A 21,288-nucleotide genomic window follows, 5' to 3' on the forward strand; every position below is an offset into this window, starting at 1 on the left:
GGAAGATAACAGGTAGTGGGGAACATAAAGGAATTTATTTTGCATTCAGAACACACGTTCTTCATTGACTTTTAGCCTTAATGCAGGAGGCAAGCTGGAGTTGCACAGGCATAGCCTGAGAGGAGAAAATTTGAAAAGTTAGGGTTTTTGTTAGTTCATTTTTAGCAGCTGAGTCTAACGGTCTAACTACATACCAGATATGAAGGGCAGTTAAATTAGGAGTGTTGGCTGAGCCAAGAATCACCCAGCTCTCCACATATAATAGACGTAAAAAATGGCACAAAGAGCAAATGCATCCATAACCTTGAACCACAGAGGAAAAACCATTCTGAGCAAAATTCTGTTCCAATTCACCCTGTGAGTTTTCGGTTTCTGTTGATGTCAACGATGATGAAGCCGTGTGGGTCTGAAGACAATAAGCAAGCCCCCGACCCCCCTCAGTGGTAGCTAAACAAAGCACCGTGCTGGATATATCAAAGCTATGTTGTCAAAAATCGAACAGCTCCATCATTGCTCAATCTTCTAAAACCCACGAATTTATTTGACTGTGTTTGTGAACAATTCAGTCTATCAATGTTAGCACAGAAATATGACAAGAGGAGACAGGATCTCAGGACCCAGCGAGTTAGTAGGAGATTTCCTCAAGAGGAATAGAATTTGGGGAGATGAAGAGTTGGCTCAGTGGGCAAATCCCCTGCCACAAAAGCCTGGTGACCTGTGTTTGGATCCCAGCACCCATATTCAAAGCTGGGCATGCAGGCATGGAAATGTACTTCACCACTGAGAAGATGAGGAAGGGGGCTCCCTGGAGTTTGATGGCAGCAAGTCTTGCTGAATCCATGAGGTGCAGGTTCAGTGAGATTCTGTCTCAAATACTAAGGTGGAGAGTGATCGAGAGAGTCACATGATAGGGACTTCTGACCTCTACATATATGTACACAAACTCATATGCACCCATAACATAGACACATACGCACGTACACACCACACACACACACAAAAAATGGGGATGGAACAAGATGTAATCCTCTTGAACTCACAAGTGAATTTTTTAATTTTGTAAGGGAAAGGGGTCATCAAATAAATATTCAACAACTTGGTCTATTCATTCACTCCCAATGTCCAGTGTTACAGCATCTACTGTTTCTGATGCTTATTCACTGTATCCTTAGCCATCACTTCTGAAACTTTTCCATACTAGAGAATCTTCCAAAGATGCAATTTCTATCAGTAGGCCTGGAATGAAGGCAGAGTTTGCTATCTTTTGTTTCTTTTATTGCGCATATGCTTATGCCATAGTACAAATGGCGGGGTCAGAGGACAACTTTGGGAATTTGGTTCTCTCCTTCCACCATGTGGGTCTCCGGGTAAACTCAGTTCCTCAGGCTGGGCGGCAAGTACCTTTACCTGCTGAGCCATCTCCTCAGCCCAAGAGTTTTCACTTGTTACAAACCTCAGGTGATGTCAGAATTGCTGGTCAAAAGACTGCAGCCTTTGGAACACTGAAACACAAGGCCAATTCTGAGTTGTAAGAAGAAAAGGACCAAGTTTTACCACTTCCCCAGTGCCTGTCACGGAGCTTTTCTTGGCCTGTACAGGTTCAAGAAATAAATGAGTGTCTAAATAAATACTGCCTGTGATTTACATCTGCACATACATTTTTATAACTGTGATATGCGAAAAGTTTACCAGTGTTGTCAATAAATGTAAGAATAAGAGTGGCTGCGATCTGGGGAAATAAAGAAGGCGTGGCAGACAGAAGAAAATAAAATAGACAAGAGAGTGCTATTAAAGTGTAAGGAGGTTGAAACCCAGGCAAAAACAGGCTGTACAAAAGTATACTTTTAAAAAGAAAGTAAATAAAAGGTACTTTTAAAAAGTAAAGAATAATTAGGTCAATTCTGCCACACTAGACCTATGGGCTGGTAGGGGAGCGCTCGTACTGTTTTGTTCCTATATTGGAGGTTAAACCCAGAAGCTTAAGTATGTAGGGCAGAGAGGTAAATTCCACTATTATATTTTCAAGCATATATATGTGTGTGTGTGTGTGTGTGTGTGTGTGTGTGTGTGTGTGTGTGTGTGTGTGTGTCTATATCTATATGAAATGGAGTACATGTTGATTGCCTCCCACCACCCTCCCCTAATCCCCTTCTGGCCCAAAGAGTGCCCTCTTCTGCTTTCATGGCCCAGACATTCCATGTCCTCTCCTGTGCCCTGACCCGTGCCCTTAGAGCTCCTCGTCCCCTCCTCTAGCTCCTCTTCTCATCTCAGGTCTGATCTGAATGAACCTAAATCTCAGTTCCCTGTATGAGGGGAAACATTTGTGTCTCTGGATGTGCTGGACGCCCTGCCACGGGAGAAGAAGCTCAGTGCCCACCACTGAGTCTCATCTGGCCCCAATGCCAGCACATCTGAGGTTTCCAAACCTCTCGAGCCAGTGGCTGAAGAATTCTTCTTTGCAGACTTTCAAAGGGTGATCAGCAACCAAACATAGAGGGGCTTCTCTGTGATTCCAAAGATTAGGGAGATAAAGGCAGGAGAATCAGGAGCTCAAGGCCAGCCTGGGCTCTGGAGTTAGTTGGACAGAGGCCAACCTGAACGACATGAGATCCTGTCTCAGGAAAAAGGGCAAGAGAGAAACAAAGAAATAAGAAGTGGGGGAGGGGGCTGGAAAGATGACTCGGAGTTAAGAATACCTACTGCTCTTGCAGACGATCCAAATTCAGTTCCTAAAACCCACATTGAGCAGCTCACTGCCACTTGTAACTCTAGCTTCAGGAGAGAAGATGCCTCTGGGATCCTTGGGCAGTCCACATGCACAACCCCCAACATACACACACACACACACACACACACACACACACACACACACAAATATATATATACTCACATACACACACAGACATGCATACACATATTTACACAAACATAAACACAGACACACACACACATATACACACTAAAATGTATTTTTAAAAGGTCAAAAAGAGAACAAAGCAGTTGGCTTATAGACAGGGTATGACTGACGGTGGCCCCTGGTTCCTGTCCAGCTCAGCCTCCAGTCTTATGTCTGCTGGTGGGGTGTTTAAAGATGGATAAACCAAGAACTCATAGACAGGGCCCTTCCCTGGGTTAAAACCACTGCCATTCTTCTCTGGAGCATTCACTTTGAAAGACAGACTGAGCCTGCCTGTGGTTTCAGGTGGTACAAAGCCCATCAGTTCCTGGGTATGAGATCTATTCAGTCCCCCTAGCTCTCCCTGCTTCCTAGGTCTCTCATGCCTCCGAATTAGAACTTCCCTGGGGAAACATAGTGCACCTTCTCACCTAACACCAATCGGACTCCATGTCTACCGCAATCCTTCCTTGGTAATTTGCATAAGATACACAATCTGTTTGGCGAGGACTCTTGACTAGACTTTGAAGGTCATCCTCCCTGGGTTTGTGGGGGAGGCTAAAGCAAGTATTGGAAGTCCCTAGGGAATCCTGGTTTTATCAATAGAATGTAGAGACTAGATTAAGGACTGTGTGAGGACGGGCCAGAAACCTCTGAAGGTCAGATCAGTTCTCCAAGATGGCTGGAGAATGTGACAACACAGAACGGGGACGTAACATGTTCATCACCACGATGGTGCCCATGTTACCTCACCCAATTTCAGTAACAATCCGTTGAGTTCACAATAGGATGATTCCAGTTTTAAAGATGGGGAGATGAGAAAATAGAGCAAGATCACAATGTTAAGTGAAAAATCTCAGAGTCAGGCCTCACCTGTTTGTCGGTCACTGTAACAGGGCAAGACAGGGAGGCCAGGGAGGCGTCATCCTGAGTTAACCTCTGTCTAATGCTGGACCCAGCATTAATTACGAAGGAAGGGTCACGTTAGGAAAACGCATGTGTGATACCGCTTCTGACTTAACAATATCAGAACTTTGCGGCTCCTTTGCAAGGAGCGTTTTGATTTTTCAGTATCACAAAGGCTGGTAGCTGCCTCGGGGGTCAGCACCACTGTCCTGATTATTTTAGGGGTGGGAGAAATCATGCTGAGGCTCAGAAATTAAATGATTTATTTATTTTTTTTTATGTATGTTATAACAGCCCTCAGGTAGATGAGTGTGGCCCTCTCTCTAGGGAAATGGACTTGAAATGAAATAGGGATTTTCCCAATGGTTCACACTGCTGCTCCCCAGTGACCTGCTCTGATATGCCAAGCCCCCACCCCCACCCCCACCCCCAAGTTCTCAGGCAATTTTTTCTCTCTCTCCAGGGGCCTACTCCATTTCTAATTCTCAGGAAGCTTTCCTCTGCCAATTTAAATGTTAACTCTTAAGAAGCTATGGGAATGTGTACAGAGGGGCTCTCATCCTCATTGGGGTACTAGACAAAGCCTGAGGGACAGAAGCAGGCCAGACCCAGCTCCCCAGGAGTTGAGACAAGAGTTGGGAAGCACAAGTGAGCGGTCATTACAATGAAGGAGTCTGGCCGCTCATTATCCTCCAGTGTCTTAGTCTTAGTTGCTTTCCTCATTTGTGTGACAAATTATCTGACCCTCCAAAAAAGCAAAGCGGGGGGGGGGGTTGTTTGGGCTCACTGTTTGAGGGTACAGTCCCTCATGGTTGTGATGGAAGGAATTCGGGACATCTGGTTACCTTGCATCTATGGTCAGGAAGCAGAGATAAATGATTGCTATCGCTCAGTGTTGAGGGCCCTTGATAACCAACGGTTGAGCAATGTCAATGTCAGCAACATCAATGCCAGCAACGAATCTGCCCAGCCGTTGACCCCTGAACCCCTGTGGCTAAAGACAGGTTGGGATCCTACTCCAGCCAAGTTCAGCTTTGGGGTTGTTCACAAAACCCAAAGCATTAGCTACTAGGCAGGCTACTTGGAGACTCAACTTGGTCAGTTTATACATGCAGCAATGGCAAGTGGCTCGCTTAAAACCTGAGGCCAGGAAGGACCTTGAACTATAACTTCCTTCCCAATGGCATTACTTCCGTATCAATAACCAACCAGTGAGACCCATGTCCACCCTCAAGGGAAGAAGTTTTATGACATCTCTAGAAAAGCCCTATCTAATCTGCTATCACTTTAAAAGCGTATGCTTTCCTGACTGCTAATTACAACTTTCAGTTTAGTGTTAGTCATGTAGAGAAGGAGGATGTTCTCAAAGAAAAAAGAAAAACAGTCAATGAAATTACTTTGCTCATTTTCAAAGTGATGTGTAAAGCATATTGTTGATGATGTTTTTAACCTTCCTGATGGGAGGCTAGGGGGATTGTTCAGGAGGATCCTAGTGGGCTTCCTGGCCAGCCAGGGCGGTTGGTCAATTCAAGGTACAGGGAGAAACGCTGTCTCCAAACTCAAGGTGGGAAGCAACTTGCCTCTACACACATAGACAAATATGTATACACATGCACACACACATACACACACACACACACACACACACGTTATATAAACACAAATGTAAATATACTAATAGTGAGCTAATGCTGCCTGTAATAAACTAGCAAACCATGCCAATTCCTAATGACACTGCTGTTTGGGGAATGCATGTGGAATATAAGCAGAGAGAGTTTGGCACCTGCAGTTTTCAGTTTTGTGTGCAAACCCAAAAATATTTGCTGAGTGCCTAACCTTAGGAACTTCAGAGGAGTCAAACTTAAAAGAATCCATTCTTTTTCTAGTTACTTGGGATCTACTTGTGCAGTGCAGAGAGGGTAGTCACAGATGGGGAGGAGGTGGAACGGAGGGCTGGAAGCAGACCTAGGCGTAGCACAGACTGAAAGCACCAGTGTGGGACTGAACAGAGCTTGCTACATGCCAGGCTGTTAGCAGAATCAGGCAGGCAGCAGCATGCAATAGAGGAAGATTCGGAAAGACAGAAGATCAGCTGGGAAGCAGGGAATGTTTCAGATGTGGGCTTCTCTAAGTTCCCCAATGCACCCACCCATCACAGACACTTGACAAGAGTAGGAAGTGTACCGAAAGGCATGTTCTGTGCAGACAGTGAGGAACATGGCATTCTTGTAGACTTAGTGAGAACGAACAGTGACACAGAGCCTATGGAGACAAGTATAAAGAGTCGTCACGAACTCAGAGAACTGCCGTGCAAGGCAGCAATCCAGTGCTCGGTACTTATCCCAGAGTATTCTCAGGAACTGGAGAGATGCCCGAACCTCTATGTCTACTGTAACACCAACTGTAATAGCTAAGATGTGGGAATAACCAAAACGTACATTGATCAATGAGTGGATAAGCACATCTTGTCTGCATGCTCACAGGAGTGCCTTTTAGCCTTCAAAAGTCTCTGTGGCATCAAGGGGGAACCCTGGGGACATTGCCAAATGAAATTAAACCAGGCAAAGTGCAAATATCAAATAATATCTTTGGAAAAGTCAAATTCACAGACTGGAGGAATGAATGTCAGTGTCTTGGCTGTTTTCCCTATTACTACAATAAAATACCTTGGCAGAATTCACAGGAGAAATAGTTGATTTGGGCCCATTGAGGTTCAATTCAATCATGGTGGGGAAGTTACAGAGGTATCTGGTCACACTGCTTCCACAATCAGAAAGCAGAAAGCACTGAATGCTAATGTTTAATTCAGCTTCTCCTTTTGATATTGTCCAGGATTCTAGCACAGGGAAGGGAGCTACTCATGATGGGTACTTCCCACCTAAATTAAACTAATCAGATAATCTCCTAAGGACATCGCCATATGCCCAGCTCATCTTCCAAGTGATTCTAGAGCCAATCAAGTTAACAATTGTGATTAACCATCATGGACATTCATGTGGAGTGAAAAAGAAATGTGTAGATATATTCTGGTTTACATTTATTCTTTTTATTTTCTGTGTATGAGTGTTTTGCCTGTGTGAATGTCTGTGACCAACATGCATACCTACTGATGGTTGTGAACTGCCCTGTGTCATGTGGGTGCTGGGAACTAAAACCCTTTCCTCTGGAAAAACAGTAAGCGTTCTTAACTGCTGAGCTATCTCTCCATCCCAGGTGTCATCACTGGGTGTCGACTTCCAGTCAAGCCAGATGGATAAGCTATGAGCTCCTTTTTACAACCTCATATAAACAAGCAATGTCGATATATTGCACACTTAAAATTGTGTTCCACAAGTAAATCTCATGTGAAATAGTCTCACAAAAATAAATTTTAGTAAGGAAGAGGCTAGAGAGAAGGCACATCCGTTAAGAGCACGTATTACTTTCGCAGAGGACCTAAGTTTGGCTTCCAGCATTCATATGGAGTGGCTCAAAACTGACTCTAGCTTGAGTCCCAGGAAGTCTGACACCCCTTCCAGCCTCTCTGGGCTCTACACTTAGCTGCACATACCCACACACAAACACGTAAGAAAAGCGAGACAAACCTTTAAAACTTTTTAAAGCAATTAAAGAAATAGCAGCTATGAATTTGAGAGAGAGCAGAGGATGGGATTATGGGAAGAGTTGGAAAGAGGAAATGGAAGACTGACATCAAGCAATTATATCTTAAAAATTAATATTTTTTAAAAATTTATTGATTTTTAAGCCAAGATTTAAGGATTTGTGTTTGTCTTTTATTACACCTTGACATATCACAGCATATATGCTTTAATAAAAGAGAAGAAGCTCTCTCACGTGGCCTGGAGTTTAGGTAAATGTAATATCTAACAAAAGCACTGGTAAAGCTTTGGCACTTGTAGAGATAGTCCTGATGGAGAAACTGGGAGAAGCTTCTGGAGTAGACACCTTCTGAGGCAGAATTTGAAGCTGAGAAAAATCGCTTGAGAACATCTGTCAAGAAACAAGATGGAAGATTAAGAGTACAGATGAAGGAGGAGGAAGGTGGAGGTGACTAGGGTGCTGAGAAGGGAGGCAAGGCTTGGCCCCACCCCAGGACAGTCTCTGCTGTATGATTGACAGGGGTTTATTGTGCCTACCTCTGTGTTGTAAAGTATTAACTCAGCATATTAACATAGTAGGTCCCAATTCTGGAATCAGAGCCAGCATGCTGTGACTTGGTTCTCAGCTGGGGACTCACACAGTTGCATCTTGATGATAGAAACTATCCCTGACTCCAGCCATAGTATACACACTTTCAATCTCTCCAGCTTCTGTCTCCTACTGAAGAATATTCTTTTGATGAACTCCATGCCTGGAGCAGGCCCACTAGGTAAGATCATCAGCTTAAGTTCAGCTGATGAGTGAAGATCAGCACTGTCCCATAGGTAAGCTCCCCTTTGTAACTGAGCACAGCCTTGAGTAAGCACAGGACAGAGGCCAGCTTACAACGCTGCCTGGCTCATCTCCTGTGCACATGGAAAGGGACTAACCCATGTTCTTGGATGCAGAGAGCACAGAAAAGGAGATGAATGGTAGAGATGGATGCCAAGCACTGGGGCCTGATGAAAACAGTATTCTCTGCCTTCTTCAGAAAGATGTAGAAGACCCTCATCTCCTGAGGTTTAGGAGGAAGTCTCCACCCCCTCAATCTCCTGAACACTGGAAGGAAGCCTCTTTGGAGCCTGTTCCTCACAATGTACAGCCTAGGGCAAGACCGAAGTCCAACTGGTCTTCAGCCTTGATATTGTCAAGAGGGAAGCTGTGCTTGATGGGATCTCTTGAGGAAGAAATGGGAAGATTTGACAGTGATTCACCAATGGCGGGGAACTGTCAGAATGTGTGGGAACTTCAGGTTTTTACAGTGAATTTAAAGAAACAAACTTTATTGTCTTAACTTTGTATCATACATAATGTGCTCCCTGACAATCACTTTGCAAAGATATCTGAAGGAGCAGGATTTTATAACCATGGGAGGTTTGGAGATGCATCTGAATTATCACTTCTTCCAAAATAGTCTTCTAAAGCTTTGCGATGAGCCTATTGAGTCATAGACCAAGCACTTACTTCTTTTCTTCTATAGATAGCTCAGGAAAGCGGGACAAACTGCATGCGAGGTTTCCTGTTCCTTCAACAGATATTGGGACTGTGTTGGGTTGTAGCGGATGATAAAGGAATCTAAACCCTTTTAATGGCTTCATGGTTGGGTGTGATCACAAGTGAAGCTGAGAAGAACAGGAAGGGACTTGTGACCAGTGCAAGAGTTTCCTAGAAATGAGAAGTATGCATGGAGTCTCTGGGAAGGCAGTCTTCAAGAGAAGGGCCTCTCAGAGGGGTCTACACCTGGGCTCAGGGCTCTGCCCGGTCTAGAACCTGCTGTTTGCTCTCCAAACTGGTCCTGTGGTACCTACCATTTCAATCATATGAAGCCTTTTCCTGCCTCAGGACCCATTTTCCTCCAGGCTGTGTTGTTCACTGTCTAAAATAGATGCTCCCAAACTATTCACACTTCTAGACTATTCCCCAAACTTCCTCTCTGCCTTTGTTTCTTCTCCAGTTGCTGAGATTAAAATAATCTTGATAGAACATCTTAAAGAAGCAAGGGTTTAGTCCAGCACACAGTCACAAGTTGCAGTGCAGAGAAGCCGCAGTGCCAGGTGCTTGAGACCCCTGGTTCTATTGCATCCACTGTCAAGAAGCAGAGGGCAAGGGATGCGATGCATGCTGATGCTTAACTCACTGTCTCCATCTGACACAGTCCACAATGCCCCTGCCTAGGCAATGGTGCCACCCTCAGTGGGCAGGTCTTGGCATATCAATTCACTCAGTTAAGGAAATTCTTCCCTTGGAAGGCTAGCACCTACCCTAATCTAAACAATCCCTCACCGAGATCCCTTTCCAAGGTGAATCTAGATTGTGTCAAGATGGCAGTTAACACTAACTAACATGATCTGTCATCCCTCATATTACCCACTTGGAGAGCCTTTTATTCACTAGTTTTCCTCTACCCCGCCAGATTCCCCATCATCCACCAAGTTAGTGAATTTAAAAAATCCATTATTGAATGGTTGACCCAAACCATTCATGTTCTTACAACAGATGGAGGCTTGAGGATCCAAGAGGTAAGATTAACTTCTTGGGCTCCCACAACTAGAAAGAAGGAAGCTGGTATCTGAACCCAGATCTTATGATCCAACACTCCAGACTTTTGACCACTGTGTTTGGTTTTCTAGGTCTTACAGAATTGCCACAAGCTCACTTGGGGCTGGAGAAATGGCTCAGCCCTTAAGAGCATTTGTGGCTCTGGCAGAGGCCTTAAGATCAGTTCCTTTCTGGGCAATTCACACCGGCTTGAAACTCCAGCTCCCAGGGGTCTGATTCCCTCTTCTGACCTCTTCAGGCACCTGCGTGCAAATGACATATACACAAACAATCATAATTTTTGGAAATTTTAATTATTTTTAAACAAAGATCCTGACCCAGACACATGTATGAAATCTATACCATTTTTGTAACTACTGAGATGGTATCTAACTTAGACTTTCATTGTGCTTAATTTTTAGACATGAGTATCACTGTGTTGCCCAGGCTGGAATACAGTTACTATTTATGGGATCAATTCTATTGCTGATCAACTCAGGAGTTATGGCCTACTCTATTTCAGACCTGAGCTAGGTTCCCCCCTCCATCTGGGAGGCCATGGTATTGATGTCAAGCTGAATGCAGGCATGTATCACGGAACACTATAGCCTAGAACTTGTGGACTCCAACAGTCCTCCTGCCTCAGCCTCCCAAGAAGTTGGAACTACAGGCACCCACCACAATTCCTTGGAAAGTTGGTCTTTTAAATAAGGATATATTCTATTCTCATCTTTATAATCAGCTTCATATGATGTGGCAGCACACACTGGAGAGCACGGCATATGGAAAGGACCCCAGCAAAAAAGCTGGGGAGTTCAAGGCAAGTTTGGTCTACAACGTGAATAAGAGGCCAGCCTGGGATACCTGAGACCCTGTCTTTAAAAAAAGACAAAAATTAATCAATAAATGCCTTGCACGGTTCACTTACCATCCTTTGCTAACCTTGCTTCCATGCCATGCCATCTTTCATTTTGAGTACTAGCAATACGCACTTCGAGGTGTCTACTCTGGCCCAGGCCTGCCTCTGGCCTGCAGCTCATCCTTACAACCCCTTTAGGAGCTCCCACTATGACCCCCATCTCACCAAAAGTTAAAACAAGGTTCAGAAATATAAAATGACTTGCTCAGAATTTCCTACAGGGCAGGACAGCAGGTGGTCCTCACAGCTTCCAAACTCCCACTTAAGTATCTTAGATGCTCAGACAGGCTGAGTGTCCCTTTGAAGGCATGAATAGGGTTCCTGGTGAGTTAAAGGAACCCTGGCCCTGACAGGGTGGTTTTTCTGCTGGCTCAGCAGGGGAGAAGTGAGAGGGAAGGGCTGAGTGTGCAGGGAACCGGTTGTGGTAAAATGGTACCTGACAAATGGGATGCCTTCAATCGATTATTTTAAGTGAAATAGCTACTGCTAATACGCGTCCTGTGCTGAAGGACATGTTAATTAAAGCAGAAGTGTGCCTTGTTCATTTGCCTCCTGTTTGCACATGAGTTAGGGACTATTTTTAAAAAGTCCACAGTACACTGTATTTAAATATGTTCTCAACCTCAAAGACTTCAAATGCCAGGCATTTGGGCCATTGATGAGAAACAGGCTCACACCTGGCCAACTGAGGGAAGGTCCCAGGCCCTCAGAGCCCACCTAGACTCTGCTAATCAGCTAGTGACTCAGCAGTATCAGGAGCTTGGGGCAGCCACTCAACATGCAGAAAAACCATATGCTTTGTTATTATGGGATGCCCAGCAGCAGCTATAAAAGAAATCCTCCTATGTATATAGAGCCCAGATTAGATATGGAAGAAGCCTCGTTTTTACAGCAGTGTGACGCCAAATACTCTCTTCTAGGAACTGTGGGGTGAGGGGTAGGCAGGGCCTATGGTCAGCCTTGAGAAGATGAGGGGGTGGGAGGTCTCGGCAGAGTCCAATTTCAACACAGGTGGAGTCACGCCCTGATGTCAGTCAGATCTTGGGTCCTCCGGGTCCCCCGTGAGCTTAATCACTGGCTTTGTAACTTCAAGTACTTCGTCTTTCTCAACCTCAAATTTCTGGTGCGGCAATTTTGCCATGCAGAGGATAGGGATTGAAGAAATAGAAACAATTGTTCTTTGCATGCTCCTCCCCTCCCCCCCCCCCCCGTTAGGCATGGTGCGGGGTGCTTTGTGGGGCCCCAATGGCCACTTGTTCACATTCCTTCCCTGCCTTCACGGGTTGTTCCCACTTCAGGAAATGCCTCTCCGATGCTGAATGCTCACAGCCAGTGTGCTGGCTAGTTTTAAATGTCAACTCCATCACAAGCTAGACTCATTTTGGAAGAGGGAAGCGCAACTGAGAAAATGTCCCCACCAGGCTGGCCCGTAGACAAGGCCCGCAGCTCCGTCTCTTGATGGATGATTGATGTGGGAGGACACAGATCACTGTGGGTAGGGCCACCTCCGAGCTGGTGGTTCTGGTTTACTTAGGAATGCAGGCAAAGCATGCCACGAAGAGCCATGCTGTAAGCAGCAATTCCCCTCCGTGGCTTCTGCATCAACTCCTGTCTCCAGCTCCTGCCCAACTTTTCTGGATGCTGGACTATGATCAGGAAGTATAAAATAAAATTAACCCTTTCCTCCCCACATTGCTTTTGGTCATGATGTTTTATTACAACAATAGGAATCTAGCTAAGACAAGCTGGCTGTCTCCCTGGCCCAGTCAGGTGACACCATGCCGCCTTTCAAGATTTTTCCTAGTAAGCTATGATCTTCCCCACCCCATGTCTTTTTAGCACGTGATGAATGACCCTTGTACACTCTACCATAATGGAGCTACCAAAGGAGTTTCTGTGCATAGGTCCTGACTCTTCTATTAGTCAGTTCCCTTGAGGGAAAAGTCTTTGTATAGTCTTAAGAAAATGTGTTATTTTTCATCTGTCCATTATAGGCTCTCTGCCAGGCACTAAGCTGCATAGTGAGGACAGAGCAAGAAGTGACTTGGATAAGACCTTTACAGACCACTACAGGGAGACAGATGGCCACAGAGTCAGAAAACCTATGTGACTATAGAAGTGTCGCTTCAACCTTAATAAGCACAGCAACAAAAAGCAAGGAGAGAGAAGCAAGAGGCAGAAACGACACTTCTTCTGGGGGCGTGTGTAAATGTGGGTGATGTTAGAGTAGAAACCCCAAGAGAAAGGTTTACAGAGGCAAGTTTGGGGCAATTTCAAGGAAATCCCTGGTCAAGGGCATCCTTGGGTGCAAATGCCCTGAGGTGGGTGTCTTAGAGACTGGGAATAGACATCATGTACAAGGCAACTTATAAAAGAAAGCATTTAATTTGGGGGTCAGGGTTGCAGATGGTTAGAGCCCATGACCATCATGGTGGGGAACATGGCAGAAGGTAGCAAGGCATGGTTTTGGAGCAGGAGAAAGATTGACCCTTGAGCCACAGGCAGGAAGGAGAAAGAGAGAGAAGGGATAAAGTGAGTGTGTGGAGGGTGGGGGGTACAGGCTTTTAAAACCTCTAACCTCACTACCAGTAACACACCTACTCCACCAAAGACATACCTCCTAAACATTCCGAAATTCTCCTAACTAACTGGTGACCCAAGCATCAAATATATGAGACTATGAGTACCATGCTCATTCAAACCACAACAGTAGGGAGATTTTTTCTTATTTTTTTATTAGATACTTTCTTTAATTGCATTTCAAATTTTATCCCCTTTCCTTGTTTCCCCTCCAAAACTCCCCCCATCCAATTCCCCCTCCCCCTGCTCACTAACCCACCCACTCCCACTTCCCTGTCCTAGCATTCCACTACACTGGGGCATTAAGCCTTCACAGGGCCAAGGGCCTCTCCTCTCACTGATGCCCCACAAGGCCATTCTCTGCTACATTTGCAGCTGAAGTCTTGAGTCCCTCCTTGTGTACTCTTTGGTTGGTGGTTTAGTCCCTGGGAACTCTGGGAATAATGGTTGGTTCATATTGTTGTTCCTCCTATGGAGCTGCAAACCCCTTCAGCTCCTTGTATCCTTTCTCTAGCTCCTCCATTCGGGACCCTGTGCTCAGTCCAATGAATGGCTGTGAGCCTCCACTTCTATATTTGTCAGGCACTGGCAGAGCCTCTAAGGAGACAGCTATATCAGGCTCCTGTCAGCAAGCACTTGGCATCCACAAAAGTGTCTGGGTTTGGTAGCTGTATAAAGGATGGATCCCAGGTGGGACAGTCTCTGGAGTGCCTTTCCTTAAGTTTCTGCTCCAAACTTTGTCTCTGTATCTCCTCCAATGGGTATTTTGATCCCCTTTCTAAGAAGGACTGAAGTATCTACACTGTGGTCTTCTTTCTTCTTGAGTTTCATAAGGTCTGTGAATTGTATCTTGGGTATTCTGAACTTCTGGGCTAATATCCACTTATCAGTGAGTACTTGTCATGTCAGTTATTTTGTGATTGGGTTACCTCACTCAGGATGATATTTTCTAGTTCCAGCCTTGCCTAAGAACCTCATGAATTCATCGTTTTTAATAGCTGAGTAGTACTCCATTGTGTAAATGTACCATAATTTCTGTATCCATTCCTCTATTGAAGGACATACAAGAAGCCTACAGAACTCCAAATAGATTGGACCAGAAAAGAAATTCCTCTTGTCACATAATAATCAAAACACCAAATGCACAAAACAAAGAAAGAATATTAAAAGCAGTAAGGGGAAAATGTCAAGTAACATATAAAGGCAGACCTATCAAAATTACACCAGACTTCTCACTAGAGACTGTGAAAGCTAGAAGATCCTGAGCAAATGTCATACAGACCCTAAGAGAACACAAATGCCAGCCCAGGCTACTATACCCAGCAAAACTCTCCATTACCATAGATGGAGAAACCAAGGTATTACATGACAAAAAAACAAATTTACACATTATCTTTCCACAAAACCAGCCCTTCAAAGGATAATAAATGGAAAACTCCAACACAAGGAGGGAAACTACTCCCTAGAAATAGCAAGAAAATAACCTTCTTTTAACAAACCAAAAAGAAGACAGCCACATAAACATAACTCCACCTCTAATAACAAAAATAACAAAAAGATTTTTGTTGTGCTCTCAAAACTACAAAGCCCATGGAGGCTGGGACACATCATGATGGGGGAAGTGCCAATGGAAGCTTTTAGAATTGGGTCAGCCAGGAAGTGTCTCACAAGCCTTGGTAAAAATATTTAGATTTCATTTTCTAACCATGACTAGTTTTAAATAGGGTCAGGGAGGATCATGAACCTGTTTTTAGTTTTAAAAGATCTATATGGAGCTACGATCTATATAAGGCTGGAGAAATAGCTCAGTTTGGTAAAGGGCTTGCCAACCAAGCATAATTGCTTAAATTTGATCTCCAGAACTCATATAAGAAGCTGATATGGTGGCAAACACTTCCTCCCCAAGTTGCTTTGAGTCATTGTGTTCATCACAACAGAAAAGCAAGCTAATTCAAAGAATAAACCATACAATAAATGAATGAGTGAGTGGATCTATTAATATTCACCCATTGCTTTACAAACTGTGGTTATGCCACACTTGTGTAATCTACTCTAATGGGAAGTGACATTCTTCTGTGAATGAGAGCCCTGCAGATGATAGACCCATGCACTGGCCTGCAGAGACTTGGGATGTCCTTGGAGCCGTTAACTAAACCCAAGATCCTACCCCTGGGCCACTCCCAACTGGAGAGCTACAGCAGTGGCCAGCAGCTGGGACAGTTAGAATTACTCACTATACCTCTTCCAGAGGACTGGCTTGCATTTGATGATCGCTGCCACTACCCATAGAGACTCACATCTTGGATGCAGCTATTTCATCAGTGGAACCAGCGAATTTGACCAGAGTCCATAACCTGGCTCTGAGCATCTCTTTGTAGAGGGCTCAGGTCAAAAACGAGGCAAGATAGACATTGCTTCCCCACAATTCGGAGTCAGACTCTTGGAGCCAGGACCTCACAGCTCTCTTCCCCAGACCTTTTTTAAAATAGCTGTTTGAAATCAAAGACAAGGGAAATAGTCACGCCCCGTGACCTCTTAAGCTTGTCTGAATGAAGGGGCCAGGAAGTGTCTCTTCTGTCTCCTGCCTCACAGGGACGACAGGACATGCTTTTAAAGGAAGGAGCAGTCTAGATCCATCTCTTTCTCAGAGATGATTTGGAGCTGAAGTTCCTGGATCAAAAGACAATGGCTGCTAATAAATTTTCACACTGCTCAGCCTCAGAACAGGTTTTCTGGAAGGGCCCCGGCATAGGTTCTAACACCCCTGACCTCTAGCCTGGGCAGTGCTCCCCCTAACTGTCCACATACTCTCCAAAATGCCACTGTGTGCTGCACTAGACTATCGGCTATTCTATTGCTTACCTTTTAGCTTCTGAAGAATGCCCTCCAGATAAGCCACATCCCTAACATGTTATGACCATGTAGCTTACAAAGACACTGATTGGTTTGTCCAAAGTTGTACATACAGTAAGAGAAGATGGGGTTCCACACACTTTGCCCAGCCCAGAGTCCACTCTCCTGCCTGGACTCTTCTACTTCATCCCTCTGTTGCTTACTCTCCCTACTGTGCCAAGGCAGCTTAAGGGAGGAAGATTTGCTTGTACTCACACAGAAGGTACATTCATCACGGAGAGAAAGGCACAGAGATGGTGGGGTGTCCCAGAGGGTTCCAGAGTCACCCTGAGGAGAGTCCACACTGCCCTATGGAGTCATTGGGGAGCCCAAGAGAATGAGAAGCCACTGTGGCTCTCTTGCTCGTCATCTTTCTCTTCATTATTTGGGGCACATGAAAGGGTCTCCTGTATTAGCCCCTTTCTTTCCTTTTTGATGTGTGCATGTGTTAGCGTGTGGTGTTTGTTGAAAAGAGATCTCCTATAGCCCAATGGCTTCAAACTCAATGTGTGGCCAAGATGACAGCAAACTTCCAATCCCCCTACCTCTACTTCCAGAAAGCTAGGACCATGGGTGTGCACCTTCACACTCAGCTTAACCTCTTTTTTTAAATCCATTTCTGCTACAGTGACTTTCCCCACAGTGACGACAGTAAAGTTACTCTCATTCTATGTGTATACCCAATACAGTCTTCCTTCTCTCTCCTTCTATGGCACGATCCTTGACAATAATGAGAAAAAGAGATGGCTACTGTTTATTATTTCTAGGTCCATCAAGTGTGTGTGTGTGTGTGTGTGTGTGTGTGTGTGTGTAGTTGCATTTATATGGCTGCATTTGTACCAATATTCCATGTAGGTATGACTACATTTGAAGGGTGCTTACACATGTCTAAGATGCTTGTGGACAAGTGCTGACACATCTGTGTCATTGCTGACATGTCTGTCCATGTAAAGCTAGTGTGACAATTGCCTGTGCACATTATCCTCCAAGGGGTAGAGACACCACAGTTCCTTATCCTGACAAGGAAGGAAGCGTGGCATCTCCCTAATGTTTGAATTCTCACTTCCTCCTTACAGAGTACGGGGTGCAATCATGTTTGACATTTCTGCTGGCAGAACTCTGCTGGCTCCCTGCTTCTCCCCTGACCTGACTCTCCTTTGGCCTGCAGGTCCCTGTCTGGACGCATCGTCGGCGGTGTCTGGTGGTTCTTCACTTTGATTATCATCTCCTCATACACAGCCAACCTGGCTGCCTTCCTGACTGTGGAAAGGATGGTGTCTCCCATCGAGAGTGCAGAGGACCTGGCAAAGCAGACGGAAATTGCTTATGGGACATTGGAAGCAGGATCCACTAAGGAGTTCTTCAGGGTGAGGGCATCCCTGATCCCAAGGCCTCCTCAGAAGGGAATCACTCCATTACACTTCCCATTTCATTAAAGAGTGTGGGGGCTGGGTGGGAGTGGCTCCATGGTGGAAGTACTCAGGAGGCTCTGCATTCCTTCCTAACCACCACAAAATAGATAGATAGATAGATAGATAGGTAGGTAGATAGATAGATAGATAGATAAGTTAGGATGAGATAAGATAGTGAGATTGCAAGGAGCAAGATAACTGCCTATCTTCATGCAAATCGGAGAAACTCAGTGAAAGCTCTTGGGTTGGGGGGGCGGGGGCACAAAAGGACTACTGAGGTATACTGTCCTTTTGGGTGAAAGATTATTAGAACTATTAATGCCATAGACAGACAGCATGGTGGAAGATCTGAGGAGAGTTTAGGTCCCTGAGGCAGAATTTTTGACCTATAAGTTCTTCTTATAGAACTCGGAAAGGGGAGGTCTTGTGCCAGATAAGTGACACACAAACGGCCCATACTCCTTGGAGACAGGCTACCTCTGATTCCCAGGTGGCAAGGCAGGTTGTCTTGAGTTTTAAAGGAAGGAGGAAGAAATCTTGCTAATGCATAACCCAGATGAGGTAGTACATTGTGGAGGAAGAGGAACGGTGGGAAGAAGCTAAGGAAAAGGGAGGGAGGACCCGGGAAGGAGGAGGAGAGTAGGGGTCATGTGGGAAAGGTGTATCTCTGTCTTACAGGTAGAGAATGTGCCACCTGTAGCCTCCTGATGTCTTAGAATCTGGTAGCCTGCACCTATAAGCTGGTTTGGACAAATGAAAATTAGGGTGCTCGCTACTCCCCTGGAGTAGACACCTGGGGACTCTTAAAGAGCCACAGTCTCGGGCAGGTTGGGGTGGGGCTTGCCCTTTCCCTCACAGCAGCTGTGAATGAGGAAATGGTTCCTGTAGGGGCCATAGCTTGGTCAGCCCCTAGACAAAAATCTAATATTTGGAACATTTCTCAGCTGTCTAAAGACCCCCGGAAAATGGAATTCTACATTTAGGGCTGATTCAGATCCTACCATATACTAGTCTGTGCTACAAAAGACAGGAAACACAATCCATCCCCTCTCCACAGTCTGTCATTGAGTAAGGAATGACTTAGGAAATAGTGGATGAGGCTCAATCCTGGTACTTCTAGCTTTCCCTCTCATTATGGCTTCTCTGAGAGCAAAGGAGCCTTCCTGGACTCCATGTATTAGGTTCAGAAACTTGACGGTGTCAACACAAAAACACAGCTCTTACCCGTAAAAGAATAAGAGATAGTTAATTCTGGAGCCAAATGTGAGTCAGTCCCTGATCACCCCAAACCTTATGTTCTAACATGGAAGTTTTTGTGGTAACAGAACTAAGAAATTCTTGAGTCGGGGCACTTTTCAAAGGCATTGGTGGAAACATTAAGGAGACAGTTACTGCAAAGCAGAGAAATTTCAATCATAGTCCCCGCATGTCATGTGATGACAATCTTAGTCCTTTGGTTTATGGAAAATTAGAGTTCCTCTGTTAATACATTCTAAAGGAAATGTATCTGTTGTTAGATCCAGCTTTGTACCTTAGTGACAGGATACTGGGTCTAACACAAATGAGGGACAAAGATGGGCTACTCAATAAGCTAAAGCTAGACTGAAATCAATTGTAATTAGGCTCTCAACCTGCAGTGTTTCAACATCTCTATATCACAGTCGGTCTAGTCAGTCTTTCAGCCTTCTGCAGACTGCTTCTTTCCAGGAACTGTCACAACGGCCACCAAAGTCACCCCTAGCCAGTGTTTCTGAGTTCATGGCCTCATGACCACAATGAATGACAGGATTGAGAAGAGAAAGCAAGTGAGGTTTGTTGGGAGGTAGAGCAACAGTTCCCTGCATGAGTTGCTAAGCAGCACTCCAGGCTGGAGGCTTTCCTACCCTAGAAATAAGGCTGTGTACAAATTAAGTCATCCAGCTGGGATGAATGTGGTCCGTTAATTTGAATATACCTAGGGAAATCTCATCTGTTGGCGGATCCAGTGACCATGCTCAAGATCCAGGAAACATGGGGGATGGGGCCCAGCCAAGTTCCAAGGAGGAAGAACATGAAGGTAAAAAGAACATGGGCTGGTGATGCACCGGCTTGAGTCAGAGCTTTTGGATTCCAGACCCTGCACTCACTCACCAAGTGTACTTGGTGAGAGCTTCTCTGCTCTCTGAGCTCACTGCCAGTTCATATAGACAATTTGATTTCCTTGAGTCTGTAACCCTAACAGCAGACACTGTTCCCCTGATGAATAAGATGATCTATTGGAGAAAAATATCGGAGAAGAGTTAAATAGTATCAGACCAGGGAGAACGCATGAAGACCAGTGGACGTGATGAGGCCTTTGTGTTGAGGCAGATAGAACAGGTGGAGAAGAGGTCTCCAAGGGCCCTTTGTCAAAGTCTCTGATTGTTGTCAATAAAGTGCCAAGCAAGCCATGCACTGAGCATCCCAGCACTCAAGTAACCTTGAAAGCAAAAAAGACACAAATATTCATTGGAATCCCACCACCTAAGCACTCTATTCCTGCAAGGCACTGGGCTAGCATTTACCTATGATTGTGTGTTGTCTCCATGGCAACACTGTCCATGGGAACTGTTAACACCACTGTTCAAAGAGAAACAGTGAATCTCAGAAAGGTTATGTCACTTGCCCAAGCTCCTGTAGCTGGCAAGATATAATAGAGGAAGCCGGTTGGTAGAGAGGAAAAAAACACAGATGTGCTACCAGGAGTTTGGGCGTTTCTCCCATGCAGGGCATCATGGCAGAGTTCTCCTTGCTACATCACAGACCCCAGTTTCTTTACCTACAAAAGGATACTGCTAGGAGACGTCCCACGAGTCCTGGCATGTCTGTGACTGACCAAGACTTTGGTGGGTAGGGAGACGTCACCTTCCACTCCCACTGGGCAGCAAAGGGGGAAAGCAAAGCAAAGCATGAAATTCCTCACCCGATCTCAGAAGAGCCCAGTTCCCAGTCTTCATGACAGCACCATCCAGAGTCGTGGGAGAATTTAATTCCCTATGAACAGTTTAATTAAGACGTGTGAAAAGCGGTGGGGACTGCAGGATAGAGTCCAGAACAGAAACACTGGCATATCCCCAGGCTTCTCTGCTGTTCCTACTCCACTTAAGTTCCTGGAGATTTGATTGTCCTGATGGTCCCTGAGCACCTGTGAGCACTGCCTGGGCTATGGGGCTATGGCGGAGAAGATGCGGTGATTCTCTGCATACTGCTGCCCCAGGGTTTCTCTGCTCTGCCTGTCCACAGGCTGTTCCCTACTGTGCCATCCTGTCAGGTCAAATTGCATCTTACAATGGTCCTGCTGAGTGTGTTGTTGGTTTTGTGCCTGCAAGATCATCCGGTCCTGACTGAATGGATGTATTTCCTTGTGTCCTGTCTCAAAATATAAGGTAGAGAGCAATAGAGAAAGGCATAGATATTGACCCCTAGGCTCTAGAAGATAAAGACAGACGAGCACCTCATCTTCCTTAAAACACACACAAAGAGAAAAG

General features: G+C 45.2%; 1 protein-coding gene across 6 annotated transcripts in view; it reads left to right on the plus strand.

Moving 5' to 3' along the window:
- The window catches only part of Gria1 (glutamate receptor, ionotropic, AMPA1 (alpha 1)), a 318,674-nt gene that overhangs the window by 254,401 nt on the left and 42,985 nt on the right, over positions 1–21,288 (plus strand). For all 6 annotated transcript variants that reach the window (XR_388348.2, NM_008165.4, NM_001113325.2 and 3 more), the window contains exon 12: positions 17,539–17,737. Coding sequence is in view for 5 of the 6 variants with exons in the window: in NM_008165.4 (NP_032191.2) it covers positions 17,539–17,737 (199 nt within the window). In the remaining variant the exon portion in view is untranslated. The remainder of the gene's footprint in view (positions 1–17,538; positions 17,738–21,288) is intronic.

Source organism: Mus musculus, chromosome 11 (assembly GCF_000001635.26).
Source record: "Mus musculus strain C57BL/6J chromosome 11, GRCm38.p6 C57BL/6J".
Lineage (NCBI taxonomy): Eukaryota > Metazoa > Chordata > Mammalia > Rodentia > Muridae > Mus > Mus musculus.